The 21,753-nt window shown below is 37.2% G+C and overlaps 1 protein-coding gene across 1 annotated transcript; it reads left to right on the forward strand.

Moving 5' to 3' along the window:
* Positions 1-19,108: 19,108 nt before the first annotated feature.
* LOC111902732 (isoleucine--tRNA ligase, chloroplastic/mitochondrial-like) lies at positions 19,109-21,519 on the forward strand. The gene is made up of 9 exons (XM_052767290.1): positions 19,109-19,114; positions 19,188-19,257; positions 19,586-19,698; positions 19,784-19,852; positions 19,976-20,083; positions 20,240-20,384; positions 20,523-20,754; positions 20,876-21,162; positions 21,240-21,519. The coding sequence occupies exons 1-9, from the start codon at positions 19,109-19,111 to the stop codon at positions 21,485-21,487; spliced, it is 1,278 nt and encodes a 425-aa protein (XP_052623250.1). The 3' UTR covers positions 21,488-21,519.
* Positions 21,520-21,753: the final 234 nt, after the last annotated feature.

Raw genomic sequence — 21,753 nt, forward strand, 5'->3', positions numbered from 1 at the left:
CTCTTTTAAATCAAAAGGATTTTCTCTGAAATTATTTTAAAAAGCATAAATGAAATCGGTCTTTTCTCGCCAAGATTTTGGGGATGTCACATGTTTCACTTTGCATGTTTTGACTTCAAGAATAACTAGATCGTTCTTACCAAATGACTAAGTTATTCAAACCATCCACAGTTGACAATACGTTGGAAGTAGGTATTAAGGCAAGACTGTCATGAAGTTAGCTTGTAGATGTCTAAGGTGTTGGACATAGAAAATGTTGCTACAACATTCATGAGTGCTCATAAGATCTGAGACCCGGAAAACTATACTGAAACATATGATTTCATTTGATCTATTTCATATTTCATGTGCTTTTAACACGGAAAACTGTATTAACCAATTGTTTAACTTGCAGAGTAAACCATCTTGTTATTTGTGAAGCTCGTTTTAAAATGTTATATTTTATATTTCACAAATGAATTTCCATATCTATATTGTTAAAAGCATGAATCTTAAAGTATTAAAGTGTTCTTAATATAACTCCCCGTAGATACGAAAGGATAGTTAGAAACAGATGATAATACGAAAGTGTACCTAGGAATAGAACGAATACGAATACGAATATAAATACGAATACGAATAGGAATAGGAATACAAATACGAATACGAATACGAATAGAATAGATATACGAATACGAATACAAATACAAATACAAATACGAATACGAATACGAATACGAATATGAATAGGAGTAGGAATAGGAATACGAATACGAATTCGAAAGCATGCCTTTGGATGACGCCAAGACTTCGGAAATACAGTTAATGTACGCCTTGAGTGTCACCAGAGTTTCAAAATTAATTCGAAAGTACGCCTCTGGACATCGACTGAGTTTCGAAAACATACGCCTTTGGATGTCGACAGAGTTTCGAAGATACGCCTAATGTACTCTTTTGGAAATCACCAGAACATCGAAAATACTATTAATGTAAGTTTCTGAGTGTACCCAAATATTCGAAAATACAACTAAGTATAGTAGATAATCGACATTCGAATGTAGGGTAACTAAGATATCAGAATACCTAGGTAATACTAAAATTATGGTAGATACTAGTACATCGAAATTAGAACTAAGAAGTGACAGCAACGTTGAGGAAAATATGGGATTTTCCTGGGATAACATAACTACTCATAATCGAATCGGGTAACGAATGATAACTAAACTGTATTTATAAGAAAATATGGGATTTTATTGGATAACAACTTTTCAGAAAACCAAAAGGGAACTCGTTCTTTTCAAAACTAAACCACTTATGAACTCACCAGCTTTATGCTAACTTTCAAACTGCTTGTATTCTCAGGTCAGCATTAGACAGGTACACCGCCATCCTTTGGAGAAGACGAAGCGTTTGGAAGACTCGTATTTACTTTTGTTCATACGATATGTATATGTATAACACATGTAACTCTTTGTTTTCAGACAATGTAAATGAATCTATGTAATGTATTTTTTTGTGTTTACTATGCTAACTATGTACATTGGTTGCGATATTCATGACGTCCTCCACCCCGGAACGTTTCTGCCTTAGGTTTCGGGGTGTGACAGATTGGTATCAGAACCCTTGTTTATAGCGAACTAGTATACCAAACCTTACATGGTATAAGACTATAAACATTAAGGGGCCTAAGTGCTCTAAACTAAAAGTATACTCTAAAATATAAGTATTTTCAAGAGTATACAAGTATACCTAGCCGTCGAAATCCGTAACTACAAGTAGAACAAAAGATAAGTAAATGGGTGTTGTACGCTGCGGTTAAATTTGGGCAGTTATGTAGTCGTGTCTAGTATTAATATAGCTTGGCCAACTATATTCATTCGATACACGGCCAACATGTGCTTGGGAGTGACTGTGGTATGCAGCATGCCTAAAACTTACCCAATACCCAAACAACAAATTGTCATCACAGCGAATCATTAAATACTATGGGAGTATTTCTCGAGCCAATCCGTTGTAGAAATCCTCATTCAAGCATTGTTCCTTGATCATTCCTTTAGTGATAGTTTATCTGCTTTGATAACTCTTTCCTGCTTTATCGAGATAGTTTATCCTCTCTTTCCTGGCTATTCTAGATCAAGATGCCTCATAGGAAAATACCCAGCTCAAAGAACAACAACAACCCTCTGCCACCACCACCTCCTCCTCAAATTGATCCTGTCGTGTTCCAAACAGCTGTTGTTGCTGCAGTGGCAGCTGCCTTGTCTCACATAAACCCTGGTGGTTCAGGAGGTGGTCCCCAGCCCCAAAACCAAGAAGGTAGCCAGGGACACCGGAAGGAGTGTTCCTATAAGGACTTTATGAATGCGAAACCCACATTCTTCGATGGCACAGGGGGTGTCATTGCCCTAACTCGGTGGTTAGAGAAAATTCAATCTATCTTTGAGATGCGTGCCTGTTCAGAATCCGACAAGGTGAAATTCGCCGCCTGCATATTCACTTATAAAGCTCTGACCTGGTGGAACGGCCGAGTCAAATCCTTAACTTTACCTATAGCAAATGCTATGGGTTGGGAGGTTATGAAGGAACTTCTGTTCGCGGAATACTGCCCTCGGGGTGAAATACAGAAGCTGGAACATGAACTCTGGAACCTGAAGATGAAAGGTTCTGATATCGCCACCTACACATCCAGATTCGATGACCTGGCATTACTCTGTCTGGGAATGGTTACCACGGAGAGTAAAAAGGTTGAGAGGTTCATCTGGGAATTGACCCAGCCAACCAAAGGGAACGTTTAACCTGCGAAGCCGGATACCTATGACAGTGCCAAATACCTAGCACAAACCTTGATCGACCATAGCGATGACCCAGCAAAGAAATTTTTGGAAGAAGAAGAAGAAGAAGAGTCAGTCTTCCCAGGAGTGCTCGAAGAAACAACAGATAGTGGCAGTCTACGCTGCCACTACCCCTGCTGTTGTTTCTGTTATCGGTTCCTCAGCCCAAGCACCTATCACCGGATACGTCGGTATCCTCCCGTGGTGCAATAGGTGCAGTTACCACCATCGTATCCCTGGTCCTTGTCATGCAAAGTTTTGTAAAAACTGTGGCCAGGAAGGTCACCTCGCGCGAAGCTGCAGAACACGAACCCAATCGATTAGTCAAGCTTCCGGAGTGAGTATCGGCTAGACCTGTTACAGCTGTGGAGAAGTTGGACATTACAAGCGAAACCGCCCTAAGACAGTAACATCTAGCAACACAGGGAGAGTCCTAGCTATGGGACAAGAAGGGGCAGCCGCCGACCCCACTGTTGCCACAGGTATATTTCTCCTCAATGAATTTTATACCTGTGATTCCTTTTCGATTCCAATGCTAAAAGAAAATTTGTTAACTATCCATTCAAACACATTTCTAAGCTTAATCCTTCGTTAGTAACCGAAACGTGTACCGCCAAAATGGTTAACAAGTGAGAAAGAGAACGCTAATGTCATACCTATAGGTTGTATCCTTAATCCGGACGATTATTCTTTTCCATTCGATAAAATGGAAAATTTTTCATGAAATGCTTTGATGCTATCATTGGCATGTAATGATCGGGTCTCATTCATGCTGTTATTCCTGGTTTCGAAAAGGTCGTCCGGCTAAATCTTTCCTCTAACCCAATTCTCATAATTTCCGGCAACAACCTAAATCCAACCTTCGCATCTCTTTGTGCATCAAATCTTAAAAATTTTCCCTGAAGGGAATGCCATGTATTCATTGTCCGTGTGATCATCGGGAAAACGGGAAGTTTGCAACTTTTTCTCTGATGTCTTTCCCGAAGATTTCCCGAGAATTCCTTCCGAACGTCTAGTAGAGTATCGCATCGACCTAATCCCTGAAACTATCTCATAGCCAAATCTCCGTGAGGATGATGTGTCCAAGACAGCGGTCAGGACTCGATGTGGTGGTGCCCTTCGGTTAAAACATTTTCTCTGGTCATGTAGTTGTTGGATATAGTGTCTAAGTCCATAACTATATTTGGTATGTAGTTGACCCGACCCGACATGGTCCATTTGGGTTGCATGGCATTGCAGTACTAGGATAGAGTAAATGAGAGAATATGGGACTTATGATTATTAATACATTATAAGTTCTAATATATTAATAATAGTGTTATTTAATTAGTATTGATCAAGTTTTAATCTAGTATTAATTTGGTGATCAAAGTTAGACTAATTAAATATATAGGGTTGATTATGACAATCATCAATTCTTTTATGGTGGATTAATGATCCATGGTTTATGGGTTATGGATGTAACCATTTGGAGCTCCATGGATAGTCCACGGGGGTTACAAACCCATGGTTCGTGGGAAATGAAGAGTCCTGACAATTATGGGTCTTCTTAATGAAACCCTAATTCTGAGACCACTATAAAAGGAACCCTTTGGCTAGCAAAATCATGACCTAGTGTTACTAGAGAGGGCATAACCGATTTTGAGTGCTAGAAGTATTCTCTCAAGTTATTCCATGTTTTGTGGTGTTGTGTGAAGCATTTGAGGCACAACATTTGGGGTGCTAGGCTCACAAAGTCTTGAAGGAATCCAAGCAACATCAAGGTATGTTTTCTACTAGTTTGATATTTTATTTATTCCCCATGTCATGCTAGTTAGGAAATAACCTTGAAAAAGAAATTTGCATGTATATAGAGAAAACATAGATTCAAGGTTATTAGGGATGCATGTACACTTAAGAAGTGTTAGAATGCTCCAAACCCATCAATGGTATCAGAGACTAGGATTGTTTTCTGTATATTTGATGCAAAACTACTTGAAAATCGAAAATTCTGCTCACTGTCGACTGGACTCGCCAAGTTCATGGGGAGGACTCGCCGAGTCCATGAACAAATTCATGCTACTCGTCGAGTATGATCATGCACTCGATGAGTAGGTGCGTGTTGGGCAGCCTTTTCGTGTTTTGTTGCTGAAAATGGATTAAGATCATTATCCCAATCTATTTTGGACTTGTAAAATCTGTTTTTCAAAATGATAATGATTATGTTATGTGACAACCCAAAATTTCCATTCTGAACAAACCACACCAAGCCAATAGAAGTAGAGCAGTTACAGTGAAAACTCAAATTTCGAGTGTAAGCTTGGCAGTTTTCAGGATTGTACATCTAAGGAGATATTAGGAGAGTGGTTGCACTAGGGTTTTGTGCAACACTGAAAATCCAATACTCTAGGACATTAGAATCCATTCCGAGAATAGAAATATTTTTCTGCCAAAAATCTCAGGACTATAAATAGAATTCTGAACCATATTGGTTCATTAGTTGAATTCCAATTAGAGAAAAGCCAAATTCCCTCTCACTGATCTTCGGGTTTTCATCCCAAATCGTGAGTACACTTCTCTAGTTGTGTTTTAATGCTTGTTTTATGTTTATTAACAATGATTGTATGTCAAATACATGAGATCCGAGAGTTTACCGCCCAAGAACGTTCTTGGGGAGTAAACTCCAAAATCAAGTTTAAAGGCCACCTAGTCCCATTTCCTTGTTAGGCAACTATTTAAGGATAATTGATATGTACATTTGAGACTAGAAATCAATCAAGAACACTTAGCCTTAGGAGTTTACAGCCCAAGAGATTCTTGGACCATAACACCAATTTCAAGGGCTTAAATGTGCCCTAATTCCCCCAAAGGCTTAGGCTTCATTATAGACATGTATACTAATGTGTTTAGAACCTAGAAAACATAAGAAAAGCACAAGTATTGAAGAGTTTACGGCCAAGAGTGGTTCTTGGGCCGTAAACTCCTATTAAGGGGTCAAAGGACACCCTAAATCCTTCCTTGAGCCAATAAACAACTTGGGCATGTACCTAAATGTGTTATGGACTAGCTAAAACATTTAGAACTCCATGAGTGAGGGATTTTACGGCCCAAAAGGTTCCAGGGTCGTAAACTCCATAAAATGGTGCCAAATGTGCCATAAACTCTCCTAAATCCAAGTACTAAAGTCTATATTTGTTCCTAGAAATGTCTGAGACTAGAAAGCACCATAATAACCCTCCCAAGGGAGTTTACGGCCGTAAACTCCAAGGGAATATGGTCTATGGGCCGTAAACTCCCCAAAGGAGTCAATATGGTACACAAAAACTTGTTTAAGCCTTGAAACAATTCCCCACTAGAGTTGTGATAATTCTAAGCTCCATTTAGTGCCTTGGTTGAGAGTTTACGGCCAGGAGCTTACTCCCCTAGGCCGTAAACTCCAATGATTATGGTCATTAGACATTAAACTCACATTAGGGGCATTGCACTCCTTTGTTACAACCCATTAGCCTCCTAGCACTTGACCAAAAGTGTTTTCCTCGCGCTTAAATGTTATTACTTGTATAACTAGTGTTTTAATCACTAATTATTTATATACATATGTTTTCATATGTAATTAGGACCTTTGTGTGTGTGTAAGTCTTCACTTGACACAAAGCACTTATCCGATCCTTCCGTACGATAACAGTCCGTTCAATTCCATTCACTTACTACAGGTGAGTTCATACCCCTTAATTAATGTTTTAAACTAATTTTAAATGTTTTATAGGGGGATACAAGTAGAATCATGCTAGTTATTATATCAATCACATGTGATTAATATATAGCATTCAAAAGATTTGGCTACTCATTAGCCGTTTTACCAAACGGTTTCCTTCAAACGATTTTTATTAAAACATTTTATATGTTTTAAACAACTTATTACACTGTACATCTTAGTCAGTACATTACCTTTCAAAGTTATTTAGAACTATGTTTCCAAACAAATGTTTCCTTATACCTAAACTGTTTTATCAAACTTATGCCTTCAAATTGTTTTATAGACTGACATCAAGTCGATCATTTCTTAAACCAATATTTGTGTTTCAAATGTCTTACAAAACTTAGTTATGCTTTTATATTATTATAAATTGCATGCCTCTATATGTATAGTTATATAAGAAATGTTTAAAAGACTTAGGAAGGCTATCCACCCTATTTCCTTTTCGCGCTTGAGATGTGGTCTGGTGGGATATCGAGTACTTGTCCGAAAGTCGTTTAAATATTCGTTATATATCATATGTACATATATAGTCATAAAAGGTCCTTCCAGTTCATCCCATGCCCTTGGGTAGCAAGCGTATACATCCACGACCATACACACTAGTTAGATTACTAGTAAACTACCATACGGGTAGTTTAGGAAGAAACTAGAACAATTACTAGAACACGATATCATACAATGAGTCAGTTCATTCATGAGTCAATACTTTCTAGAACATTACTGTACATTACATATACAACTATACTAGGTCGAGAACATATACAACTATAGTAGAACGATTACATTACTATACTTGCTAGGTAGAGAGCACGTACATTACAGCTAGAATAGTTCATTACATTACATATACTAGAATACGTTAATTATTGTGATTTAAATCGGAGCGTGACTTAAATGACATGGCCCGAGTTGTAGCCAGAGTCTCTTGAAGGGAGAGCGTGAGTTTGCGTACAGGTTCTATAATGGATTGACTATCCTACACCTTGCTGCTAGCTACAGCGGGACCTACAGGTCTGCGGGTGCCAAACGTCATACATTAATTTCGACCATTCTTATGTCGATGTAACCAGTCTATAGTATGAGTTTGTGTGTAGATCTATACTGGATTGACTATCCTACACCTTACTGCTAGCTACAGTGGGATCTGCAGATCTGCGGGTGCCAAACGTCATTCCTTATTACTGTTGGATAAGGTGTCTAAGTCCATAACTATTTCGGGCTTGTACTTAACCCGACCCGGCATGGTCCATTTGGATTGCATGGCACCATGCAATTGGTTAGACTAAATGAGAGAAATAACACCTGGAGATTATTAATATATTATAAGTTCTAATATATTAATAATATTATTTGATTAGTTTGATCAAGAATTAATTTGGAATTAATTAAGTGATCAAAGGATAACTAATTAAATATATGGGTTGATTATGTAAATCATCCATATCTTGTATAGTGGGCTAAGAGGCTCCATGGATTATCAAGTTGGGTTCTACCCATAGGATGCTCCATGGATGCTCCATGGGAGTTACAAACCCATGGGTCATGGAAATGAAGAGTCATGACACATTAGGGTTTACATGGTGTAACCCTAGATGTGTCAACACTATATAAGGATCATATTCTCCACCAAAATCGGCAAAAGAAAAAGAAACTAGAGGGCTTGGCCGATTTTGACAAATGTGTGTTATCTCAAGAGTCTTTCCAAGAGCATTTGGTGTTGTGTGAAGCATTTGAGGCATCACACTTGGGGTGCTAGGCTCACAAGGTTTCAAGGAACACAAGCAACAACAAGGTAAGTTATTCTATCTATGATTCAAGTTAAAATTGTTCCCCATGTATGCTAGATAGGAATATAACCTTGGAATTCAACTTTGCATGATAATTAGACAAACATAGATCCAAGGTTATTAGGGTTGCATGTACACTTAGGAAGTGTTAGAATGCTCAAAACCCATCAGTGGTATCAGAGCCTAGGCTTGTTTGTTTGTTATTTGTGCTTAAAAGTTGAAGAAAGTCGAAAATCTTGCTGTCTGACTGATGGACTCGGCGAGTCCATGGGGAGGACTCGTCGAGTTCATGTGTATCTTCAACCTACTCGGCGAGTAGGTTTATGCACTCGACGAGTAGGGTCGACAGAGTGCAGAATTTCGACTTAAGTTGCTGGAAATGGATTAGAATCATTACGCTAAAATATTTTGGTACTTGAAAACTTATTTTAGAAGGTGTAATGTCTTTTCTAACTCATTTACAACAACTAGTTATCAAAATTACAAAGATTAAATGTGATTTTGATTCGTGAAAGTGTTCATATTCATATTCTTGTTCTTATGATGTTTAGATGATCATAGGAATTATTTGTAACCTATGTGGTAGATTAATTCATGATCATAATGTGTTTTAATGGAGTCCATAACTTGTCCTCAAGTTATGGAAAACCAAAAGTCTGTTGGATTAAAAACCATTAAAAGAACACAAGAGTTAGGAAAAATGAAAAGTCCTCATTTTATTACTCTATTAAACTCATAAGTTACAAGAAATGAAAAGTTTTGAAAGTTTACAAAACTTGCCCTCAAGTTTTGGAACAAGTAAAGTTAAGTTAAAACTTTAGTTCCAACCCCTAGAATTTTAAAAGTTAAAATTCAACCCTTATACTTATATTATTATGATTTAATAATTATATATATATATATATATATATATATATATATATATATATATATATATATATATATATATATATATATATATATATATATATATGTATAAGAACAAAGTCGTCTTACCGCTAGTACGCCTCATTCACGAAGCCGGTCTATAAGGTGGGTATAAGGTTGTTGCCTATAAAATGGTGACTTAATGGGTGTCCACTCTCACCCACCGCTTGCTTGATCGGTGGAGAGTCGTTAGCCGAACGGGTAAGACAAGGACTTATTAATTCTCATTCAAAGTATGATGAATATTATAAAGTAACTAAATGTTTTATTAAATTCCCAATCTTAGTTACTTTAGGAAAAATGTGAATAAGGTGCTATTCCATGAAATTACACTTTACACTTTGATTAAGTCGTTGGTGGAGCGTGTGTGGTTAACCGGCACACTAACTTGGACTTAACAAGGTAGGTAAAGGGTGACTTAGAGTTTATTATAGTATCGATGGAGCGTCTGTGGTTAACCGGCACATCGATTGAGTGATAAACTTTAAGGGTACCAAGTGATTTGCATGGTTACTTCACACCTCGTTTTGTGATTCTCGGTATCCCAGTCACAAAACTTGGAGGGCACACTCGATATTGAAACATGCCTTTGAAAAGTTCATTGAATCTCAAAGAATCTAGGAATTTCTAAGAACCATTCAAAAACCTAATACTAAAATATTGCGGTTTTCGTGGTGGAAATTGGTGAATCGTCATTCACCTACCTTTCAAATATGATATAGCTTAGATTACGGCATACCTCTTCTAAGTTATATTATATTTTGATTGGATCCTAGCCTTAATATTACATTTGGGTGTTTTATTAAGGACTCTCTTATATCTAAACTAATCTTGTCCTCTTTCCTTCAGATGTCTTTCAACAATGCTTCTAGCTCTAATCCTAATGGCTCCTTTACCCTTATGAACTTGTGTGGGAAAGTCACCTTTGATGGATCCAACTTCAATGAGTGGATCAGAAACATCAGGATGATTACCCGCTATGAGGACAAAGAATATGTCCTTGACAAGGAGCTTAAGGAGATTAATGAGTCCACTGCAACTCCTCAGGAGATCGCTGAATTTCGGGCACATGAAAGGGATGCTACGAAAGTGGCTTGCATCATGACGGCCATGATGACAGCGGAACTCCAAAAGTCTTATGAAGATTTCTACCCTTATGACATGCACCAAGATTTGATGGAAAGATACCATCAAAGTGCAAGACAAGAGAGGTATGAGATCATCTGCTCCATGATAACAACCATGATGAAGGACGGGGAATCCGTCACGAGCCACATGCAGAAAATGCAAAGGTATGTGGATCGTTTGCTGAAGCTTAATGTGAACTTCCCGGAGGATCTTGCAATAGATATTATTTTGCATTCCTTACCATCGTGCTATGATCAATTCCGCATGACATATCACATGAACAAGGAAGAAGTCACCCTCAGCAAACTTCAGGGACTTCTCAAGACCGCAGAATCAGGTCTTAAGGGGAAGTCGGTTGCTATCACTCCTACTCAAAACTCTACTCCGGTTTTGGCAATTGGGAAGAATCGATGGAGGAAGAGAAAGAGATCTTCGAAGGGTACCAAGGCTCGGACCCTTGATGGCTCTTCTTCAAGTGGAACCAAGAAAGGTTTCATTACTCCTTCTTTTGACCCAAAAGAGGCTGAATGCTTCTATTTCCATGAAAAAGCTCATTGGAAGCGGAACTGCCCAAAATACCAGCAAGATGTGAAGGATGGGAAAGTTAAACCCAACCATGCAGGTATTTACACTATCATTTCTAATAACTCTCCCCATTCTAATTCTTGGGTCCTTGATACCGGGTGTGGTATTCACATTTGTTGTGACTTGCAGGGACTAAGAAGAAGTGAGGATGTGGAGCAAGGAAGGATAAACTTGATCATGGGGAATAGGAAAGCTATACCTGTTACCAAGATTGGAGTTTATACTTTATCGCTAAGTAGTGGGTTTAGTTTAGATCTGAATAAGTGTTGTTATTCGCCAGGAATGGCAAGAAATATTATTTCCTTCCATGCTTTGTACAAACAAGGGTTTACCTTTTCATTTAATAATGAAGTTGGTTCTATTGATGCTTTCTTTAATAATATTCTTTATTTTAAAGCATTACCTTGTGATGGTGTGTATGAAGCTGTATCTGTTGTTGATAACTTAGGAAATAATGTTTTGTGTATTGATTCTACTAATAATAACTTGGATAAAGCATCATTATGGCATTGTCGTCTTGGACATATAAGCAAGAAGCGCATAGGCCAACTCCAAAAAGATGGAGTCTTGGAGTCGTTTGACCTAAAGTCAGATGATAGTTGCGAATCATGCTTACTTGGAAAAATGACAAAGTCACCCTTCACAGGTTCATGTGAGAGGGGTGAAGGTTTGTTGGACCTTATACACACGGATGTGTGTGGACCATTCAAACATGCCACAAGGGATGCTAATCGTTATTATTTGACTTTTACTGATGATTATAGTAGATATGGATATGTCTACTTGATCAAGCATAAGTCAGAGACTTTCGAGAGGTTTAAGGAATTTAAACAGGAAGTCGAGAATCAATTGGGCAGGAACATTAAGATGCTTCGATCCGATCGTGGTGGTGAGTATCTTAGTTCAGAGTTCCTCGACTATCTAAGGGAATGTGGGATAGTCTCACAATTGACACCTCCCAGGACACCACAGTTGAATGGTGTGGCTGAGAGGCGTAATCGAACCTTGCTAGATATGGTTCGTTCCATGATGAGTCGAGCTACGCTACCAATCTCATTCTGGGGGTATGCCTTAGAGACTGCCGCCCATATTCTTAATCTAGTCCCTACAAAGAAAGTTGCCAAAACTCCTCACGAGATGTGGACTGGTAAAGTACCTAAACTAGACCACATCAAGATTTGGGGTTGCGAGGCTTTCGTGAGACGCGAGACTCATGATAAGCTCGAACCTCGAAGCGAGAGGTGTATTTTCATCGGTTACGCACAGCAATCCTTTGGTTACCTCTTCTACAGACCTAGTGACAATGTGGTCTTTGTAGCAAGAAGAGGTGTCTTTCGAGAGAGAGAATTTATAAGCCAAGGAGACAGTGGGAGGCAAATTGATCTTGAAGAAATTCAAGAATCAAGCGGTGAAGGAACTTCAAACTCTAGCCCTCAACTTGAGGAGGAAACTCCTGTTGAGCCAATTGACAAATCTGTACCTCTGAGACGTTCCACGAGAGTTAGGAGTGCACCTGAGCATTACTATGGATTCCATATTACTACAGAAGGTGAGACACTTATTAGTGATGAAACACTAGTAAGTCAAGATGACCCTAACAGCTACGAGGAAGCCATGGCAGGCCCCGAGTCTGCTAAATGGAAAGAGGCTATGGATAGCGAGATACAATCCATGTATGACAATCAAGTTTGGAACTTGGTTGAAAATGTACCAGGTCGTAAGACAGTAGGGTGCAAATGGGTCTTCAAGAAGAAGACCGACATGGATGGTAAAGTACACACTTATAAGGCTAGACTGGTTGCAAAGGGCTTCTCTCAAATTCCTGGAGTGGATTATGATGAGACCTTTTCTCCGGTATCCAAGATTAAGTCTATTCGGGTTCTGTTAGCCATAGCTGCATTTCATGACTATGAAATATGGCAGATGGATGTCAAAACTGCTTTCCTTAATGGAAAGTTGGCTGAAGATGTTTACATGAGTCAGCCAGAGGGTTTTGTCAGTAACGAGTACCCTAATAGAGTGTGTAAGCTTGAGAAATCCATTTATGGATTGAAGCAAGCAACTCGCAGATGGAATCTTTGCTTTGATGAAAAGGTCAAGGAATTTGGCTTTTCTAGGAGTGAAGATGAATCTTGTGTGTATGTCAAGGCTAGTGGGAGTATAGTTAGCTTTTTGGTACTGTATGTGGATGACATACTACTCATAGGAAACGACATTCCAACCCTGCAGGAAGTTAAGTCCTGGCTTGGGAAGTGTTTCGCTATGAAGGACCTTGGTGAAGCTGCCTATATTCTAGGGATAAGAATCTTGAGAGATCGGAGTAAAAGACTAATTGGACTTAGTCAGAGTACCTACTTGGATAAGGTGCTGAAGAGATTCAGCATGCAGGATTCCAAGAAAGGAGAGTTACCCATCCAGAGTAACACCAGATTGAGTAAGACACAAAGCCCTAGCACTGAGGCTGAGATAGCAGAAATGAGTCTAACACCTTACGCTTCGGCTGTAGGATCGATCATGTATGCTATGACGTGTACTCGACCCGATGTAGCTTTTGCCTTGAGCATGGTTAGCAGGTATCAGGCAAACCCTGGCAAGGCACACTGGACTGCGGTAAGGAATATCCTCAAGTACCTGCGGAGGACTAAGGACTGGGTTCTTACCCTCGGTGGGAGTGATGACTTGAGAGTTGTTGGGTATAGTGATGCTAGCTTCCAGACTGATAGGGATAATTTCCGCTCTCAGTCGGGCTGGGTCTTTACCCTAAACGGAGGAGCAATTTCTTGGAAGAGTTCCAAGCAAGAGACAGTGGCAGATTCTACTTGTGAATCAGAGTATATTGCAGCTAGTGAAGCAGCAAAGGAGGCGATATGGCTGAAGAACTTCATTGGTGACCTTGGAGTTGTACCAGCTATTAAAGAGCCAATGGAAATTTTCTGTGATAGTGAAAGTGCTGTTGCCTTAGCCAAGGAACCAAGGGATCACGGGAGATCCAGACACATCGACAGAAAATACCATTTCATCAGACATCGGATCGAATAAGGACTCCTCGTGGCAAAGAGGGTATCATCGGATGAGAACCCAGCATATCCCCTCATGAAGGGACTGAGTAGGGTTAAGCATCTTCAGGATGCTCGGAGCATAGGGCTGAAGGATGATATAAGTTTTAGTAGTTAGATAACCCGGAAATTTGTAAAGTGTAATTGATATTTGATGATGAATAAAAGGTGTTTTATTTATGAGTAAAGTGTTGCTATCTCTTGTCAATCGTTTACTATATTTCTTTTGCATGTTTTGACTTCCAGAATAACTTTGTTTGGTATAACATATTATTCAAATCTCCACAGTCGGTCATATGTTGGAAGTAGATATGAATCAAGACTGTCATGTTTGGTTGTAGAGGTCTTGGACAAGGCTACAACAATCATGAGTGCTCATAAGTTTTGAGCATTGGACACAACCCACGCTCACTGGAATCACTTCATGGAATTTTATCTCGAGTGATCGTGAGACGGTAATATCATATAAGTCTTCAAACCTAGAGATATGATTTGTTACTTACAAGTTGGTTATGCATTGACTGTACGAAACCGCATTGGTAACTCGATGTTATAAAACGTACTTTTGTGTGTAATTCAATAAGTGGTAGAACAAACATATGAGTCGAAGTTTATCTGTTCCTTCTTGGATTAGAAGCTGGTATCTGGGCCCCTCGATGATTTTGTTTTGACCCAAGTACCGGGCCCGGTCAGAACTAAGTTGATGTGTTCAATTAAGTTCTATGTCAAACAAATCGGAAATCGGGAAACAAATGCTGGACAATAAGCAAGACAATGTTCCATGTATTTGTCCGGCTGAAATCTAGAACAGAGGATTATATGATCACTTATCTTAAATGGCGTATCATCATCTTCTCAGTTCCGAGAGACCTTGAAAGAGCTACGATTGCCGGTCGGTTCCTGAAGTACTAGAGATATAGTTATTAGACTTATCCAAGTGGGAGACTGTTGGATAAGGTGTCTAAGTCCATAACTATTTTGGGCTTGTACTTGACCCGACCCGGCATGGTCCATTTGGGTTGCATGGCACCATGCAATTGGTTAGACTAAATGAGAGAAATAACACTTGGAGACTATTAACATATTATAAGTTCTAATATATTAATAATATTATTTGATTAGTTTGATCAACAATTAATTTGGAATTAATTAAGTGATCAAAGGATAACTAATTAAATATATGGGTTGATTATGTAAATCATCCATATCTTGTATAGTGGGCTAAGAGGCTCCATGTATTATCAAGTTGGGTTCTACCCATAGGATGCTCCATGGATGCTCCATGGGAGTTACAAACCCATGGGTCATGGAAATGAAGAGTCATGACACATTAGGGTTTACATGGTGTAACCCTAGATGTGTCAACACTATATAAGGATCATATTCTCCACCAAAATCGGCTAGAAAAAGAAACTAGAGAGCTTGGCCGATTTTGACAAGTGTGTGTTATCTCAAGAGTCTTTCCAAGAGCATTTGGTGTTGTGTGGAGCATTTGAGGCATCACACTTGGGGTGCTAGGCTCACAAGGTTTCAAGGAACACAAGCAACAACAAGGTAAGTTATTCTATCTATGATTCAAGTTAAAATTGTTCCCCATGTATGCTAGATAGGAATATAACCTTGGAATTCAACTTTGCATGGTAATTAGACAAACATAGATCCAAGGTTATTAGGGTTGCATGTACACTTAGGAAGTGTTAGAATGCTCAAAACCCATCAATTACGACCATTCTTATGTCGTTGTTACCAGTCGATAGTATGGTACAATTTATCACATAATGCCTTAGCCTAAAATCCGGTTTAAGGTAGTTAGTATGGTAGTAGTCCTTTTAGAGCTACGTTTTAGTACTACATTAATTTTCCCATTACATATTTTTAGTGATAACCTCACTTAAACATTAATGTACAAACTATATTTTGGGATAATGATAGTTATACTTTTGAAAATACATACTCTTACAAGAGACACACATTCAGAACAGTTAGGTCTTGGTAGAAGACACCTTCATATACTAGAAGGAATCATAGGGATTCTAGGGTTTTTCAAACACTTACAGTTTATATACACTTTCAAATACTTACAATACATATACTTACAAATTCTTACATACAAATACTTACATACAAATTAAGACACTGAATACTTATGATCTCACCAGCTTCCAAGCTGATACTCGCTTTCAATATTACTTGTATCCTGAGGTCATCATAGACATGTACCGATGCAAGGAGAAAGGAAGATGGAGCTTGTTCAAGACTTATCTTTCATTTTGATTTATGCTTTAGTGTTTATCAAAATTTGACAGAATACAATTGTATAGTAATTATTTTATTAATGCAATGGATGATGTTGTTGCTTGTTTACTAATTTACATTGTTGTTGATATTATACATGACGTCCTCCACCCCAGAACGTTTCCGCCGTTCTTGGTTTTGGGGTGTGACAGATTGGTATCAGAGCATTGTTTATAGTGAATTAAGTATATCAACCCATAAAAGATATACTAACTATAAATACATAAGGGATTAAAAATACTCTGACCAAGAGTTCATATTTTAAATAGTAAAATATTTAAGTAAGTATACGTGCTGCATTCATACTAAAATTAGTGTCACTAGGACAGTACAAAAGAATTACGATTGTTGGACAACACAAGTGGGCTTAGAGGCATATGGTCAAAACTGGGAAGATATAGCCTGATCGCCTATATTATCCGAGGGTTGACTAGCATGTGCCTAAGTTTAATTGTGTGGTTGCAACAATGCTAAAATCTTACCAACCCTACCACAATGAGAACAATAGAACCACTACAAGAAAAAAACCCTTTTACGACGCGCAAACCATGACACTTATTGATTTATGTTACGTAAAAGAGAGTGACATTAAAAAAGTGTCATCTGTTAAAAAAATTTAAGGATTTAGGTCGCGCATTATTGCGTGCCCTTAAATTAGTGTCTCATGTAAAAAAATTAAAAAAACGGAGGGCACTTTATTTAAAACGGGCGTCCTCTGTGAATGTCGTTTTATATTTTTTTTAAGAAACGCATGTCTCCTCTCAGAGGGAAAATAAAATCCCCAAATTTTTTAAAACCCCGCCTTCTTCCCCTACATTCATTTCCATGTATCTCATATCTCCCCTCCCTCGTCTCCACCTCTCATCGACATCCACTGCCTCACAAAAATTTCACAAGCGAATGATTCCAGAGCCTGATAGCGATTGGGGGTTATTTTCACCTCCGCTCTACTTCTCATCATCCATCTACTTCTATCATAAAGCCAATGATTGAGTTTACTTCAACTAATTTTTTGGATTTGGAGTCCGACGAGGCTAGAATCGCAAAAATTTTGATCGCATCTTAGAGAAGGAAGCATTTTCTATTTTACATCTTATCTTTTCTATGGTACCACCACCTAGCCTCCGATCTCTCACCGCCAAGGGTCTCTGACCATCTTCTAGTGCTTGAAGGAACCTTCTCCATATTACACTAAAAATTGTTTTCCCCCTCTCCTAAATCTCATTCACTTTCACCTTTACAGTATAACATTGTGAGTCAATAACCCCCACTCCTTTGGTCCGATTTCTAGGGCTCGGATCAACATCCCCGCTACCATTTCATTGATGGTGCGATTTTGCCCCTGATTTGGTCATTGAACGCCATTTCAACATTGAGGTAAGCAGATCATAACTTCGGTTGGATACAAAAAAGTTATGTGAATTGACATCTGGTGAGGATAGTCTCCGGCTAAGATCACTAGTTGACCTCACAAGCCGTGCACTTGCCCACATGATAAAAGGAAAATCTCCTGAAGAAATGCGTCACACTTTTCATCTCCCTGATGATCTTACAGAGGTAACACAAATAAATTATTTATTTATTTATTATTGCCAATCACACATTCCTTGAGCAAATTGTTTATTGCAAGAAGAAAATTTGGAACCTTTAAGAATCTGGACCAACGATCCACATATAGGCAGCTCATAATTTCTTTTATCATTATATATGTTATCATCCATCTCTTAAATTGCAATCACACATTCTGTCATCACCGCCAAGGGTCTCTGACCATGTTGTAACATGTTGTAGTAATTAGTAATTTAGTATGATATCACCTTACAACTAAAATTTCTTTTTATCATATATACCCTTTGCAGATTCTAAAGGTATATACCTGATTACATTTTTTTTAAAGAGCTTTTAGGGTTGTTTGGCTGGATGGGAATGGAATGGAGTGAACATGGTAATTGAGTAAGAAAGATACCAAATAAGTTGTAACAAAAAATTTTATTTTGTTATTTGGTAAAAAAATAAAACTATAATGTATGTACTATGTAAAGTATTGAAATTTTGAAAAAATAATGTTTCATTATAAACTAATCTTTCATTCCTTTCCATGATGGAATGAAAGTTAACAAAATGGAAAGAATCGGGGTCTTATTCCATTCCATCAGGCAAAACAAAGTCTCATTACAATGGAGTAACCGATTCCATTCCTTCCTTCCCTGATTCCCTGATGCCAAACACTACCTTACTAACTATCCATGTATTCCATTGTTTAGGAACAAAGCAAGGAGATGGAAAATACAAGCACACTGTTGATCTTCCTAAAACAACTTTTGGTATGAGAGCAAATTCTTCAGTAAGCGAACCTGAAATCCAGAAATTATGGGATGAAAATCAGGTTTTCAAGAAAGTTTCTGAAAAGAATAATGGGGTCAGTTTTGGAAATTATTCAAGTTCATTTTTAAATTTTTCTTATTCTGTTCTCTCTGATATATTTTTTTCTTGCTTTTAATAGGGAACTTTTGTTCTTCATGATGGTCCTCCATATGCTAATGGTGATTTACACATGGGACTTGCATTAAACAAGATCATAAAGGATATTATTAACTGATATAAGGTATGATTTGATGTGGTTGTCTTCACTTATTGAAGGATAGAAGTGGAATTTTTTCTATCTTCCATGATTGTTGTGCTATATCCAAATCCTTTTATAGTGATAATGCAAAAGGCTATCCTAGAAAATGATTTTAGTCAAGTTTTATGTGTGAAAATCTTCTTTATAGTATAAATACTATGCAAGTATGCATATGATGAATGTGTATGAGTGTATCTAAACTTCTATTATTTATTTATTTATTTATTTTTTTGACAGCTTCTTCAAAACTGTAAAGTGCATTACATTCCTGGATGGGATTGCCATGGTCTACCCATTGAGTTGAAAGGTAAGTGATAGTTTGTTGCTTCTTCTTCCATTAAATAATCTTTTAACTTAAGTCATATTTATATATCTTCTGTTTTTCTTTATGTTAATATGATAATTTGGTCATTTACTGAAAAAGAAGAACAAGGATGAATAGTTAAATCCATTAACCATGGAATCTGAAGGATTCCAACGTAATGGTAATGGAATTCCATCCATTTGGCAACCCTGGAATGGAATCTCGAATTCCAATTCCATCAGATTAATGCAATTCAATAATAAAACTGAATAATCTTTTAAAGCTTATATTAATTAAGACTTAAGAGTAATTTTCTGTTGAACTATCTTAGTATTGCAGTCATTGGATCAAGATGCCAGAAACGGATTGACACCAATAAAATTAAGAGCAAAATCAGCTAAATTTGCTAAAGCAACAGTCAAGGCACAAATGGCATCATTCAAGGTCAATTTATTATAATTCTTTATTAGTATTATTAAGAAAAAAAAGATAACATTAAAAATATATAATATATAATATATGTCTACAGAGATTTGGAGTATGGGCAGATTGGGATCATCCTTATCTCACTCTTGATCCAGAATATGAAGCTGCTCAGGTACTGATGCCAAATTATTATTATTATTATTATTATTATTATTATTATTATTATTATTATTATTATTATTATTATTATTATTATTATTATTTTTTATTTATTTAATTGTTTTGTTTTTTCTAGATTGAAGTGTTTGGGCAAATGGTTTTCAAAAGGTACATATACAGACGGAGAAAGCTAGTGCACTGGAGTCCTTCATCACGCACTGCTCTTGCAGAGGCTGAATTAGAGGTAAACAGATAAGATTATAATTAAAAATAAATAAATAAATAAGTTTTTAGTTAATTTCAAGAAAACAAAATTATAATTTAATTCATATCATGAAATATTTACTAAAAATAGGATACATATATAGAGTGTCTTATTTTCCTTGGAAGTTTCTTGCAGTATCCTGAAGTCCATGTTTCAAAGAGCATGAATGCAATTTTCAAATTACTAACTACTCCAACTAAAGATGGATTACTTGATGAATTTCCCAAATTGTCCCTTGCAATTTGGACCACAACTCCTTGGACTATTCCTGCAAATGCTGGTATGTGTCCACCTTCATAATTCATATATCATGTATCATGTGAGTTTTTCTTTTTCTTTTTCTTTCTTTCCTTAAACAACTTTTATGTAATCAGTTGTTTATTTGTAATAGTGTAATTTTTCTTCTTTCTTTTTTTAGCTGTTGCAGTGAATTCCAAGCTCCAATATGCCATTGTTGAAGTGCAATCACCTTCACCTGATGTTACTTCATCTTCTGAAGATGGAAAGAAGAGAATTGGTAGTGTTTTGAAAGGCTCTAAGATACCATTTTTCATTGTTGCACTTGACCTTTTGTCAACACTGGAATCCAAATGGAATGTGAAACTTGCTGTTAAGAAAACAGTTTTCGGTTCAGATCTTGAAAATTGCAGGTATACTTAGGTAGGAATGGAATCATTCATTCCGATTCCATCCAACCAACAAGTCTCATAGTTTCATGTTTTTATCATGACTTACTTTTTTTTTTTTTCTGAAATTACTTATTTTGAACAGATATGCACATCCAATAAATGGGGAAGAATGTCCAGTTGTGATTGGAGGAGATTACATCACAACAGAATCAGGAACAGGACTTGTCCATACTGCCCCTGGACATGGACAAGATGATTATATAACAGGATTAAAATACAATTTGCCAATAATATCCCCAGTAGACGATGAAGGAAAATTCACTGAAGAAGCTGGAATCTTTAAAGGGCTTGATGTGTTAGGAGATGGGAATGCTGCTGTAATTGATCACTTGGATCAACTTTCATCAATTATCATGGTGGAACCTTACAGTAAGTTAGTTATAAAGACACCATTGAAATGGTTTAATATAAAATTTACTTAAATGCCCTTGTTTTCTTGATATTAGAGCATAAGTATCCTTATGATTGGAGGACAAAAAAGCCTACGATTTTTAGGGCAACTGCACAATGGTTTGCATCTGTTGAAGGATTCAGAGAGGCTGCTATGGATGCCATTAGTCAAGTAGTATGGACTCCATCTCAGGTACTAAAATGGTTCCAGTTCTTTCTGACGTTTTACATTTTTAGTCCAAAATCCAACACTTTTTCAAAATTAGTCCTTATTTCAAGGTTTCATATCAGTTTTAGTCCCTAGAACCTTAAATACCAAAACTAAAAAATGTTTAATCCATAAGATAATATATAACACTAAATTACTAAAATGGTTCCAGTTCTTTCTGATTTTTACATTTTTAGTCGTAAATCCAACGCTTTTTCAAAATTGGTCCTTATATCAAGGTATCATATCAATCTTGGTCCCTAGAACCTTGAAATACCAAAACTAAAAAAGGTTCGGTACATAAGATAATAATATATAGACTAAAATAAATTACTAAAATGGTTCAACGTCTATCTGATTTT

The sequence above is a fragment of the Lactuca sativa genome, chromosome 1, assembly GCF_002870075.4.
Source record: "Lactuca sativa cultivar Salinas chromosome 1, Lsat_Salinas_v11, whole genome shotgun sequence".
Classification (NCBI taxonomy): domain Eukaryota; kingdom Viridiplantae; phylum Streptophyta; class Magnoliopsida; order Asterales; family Asteraceae; genus Lactuca; species Lactuca sativa.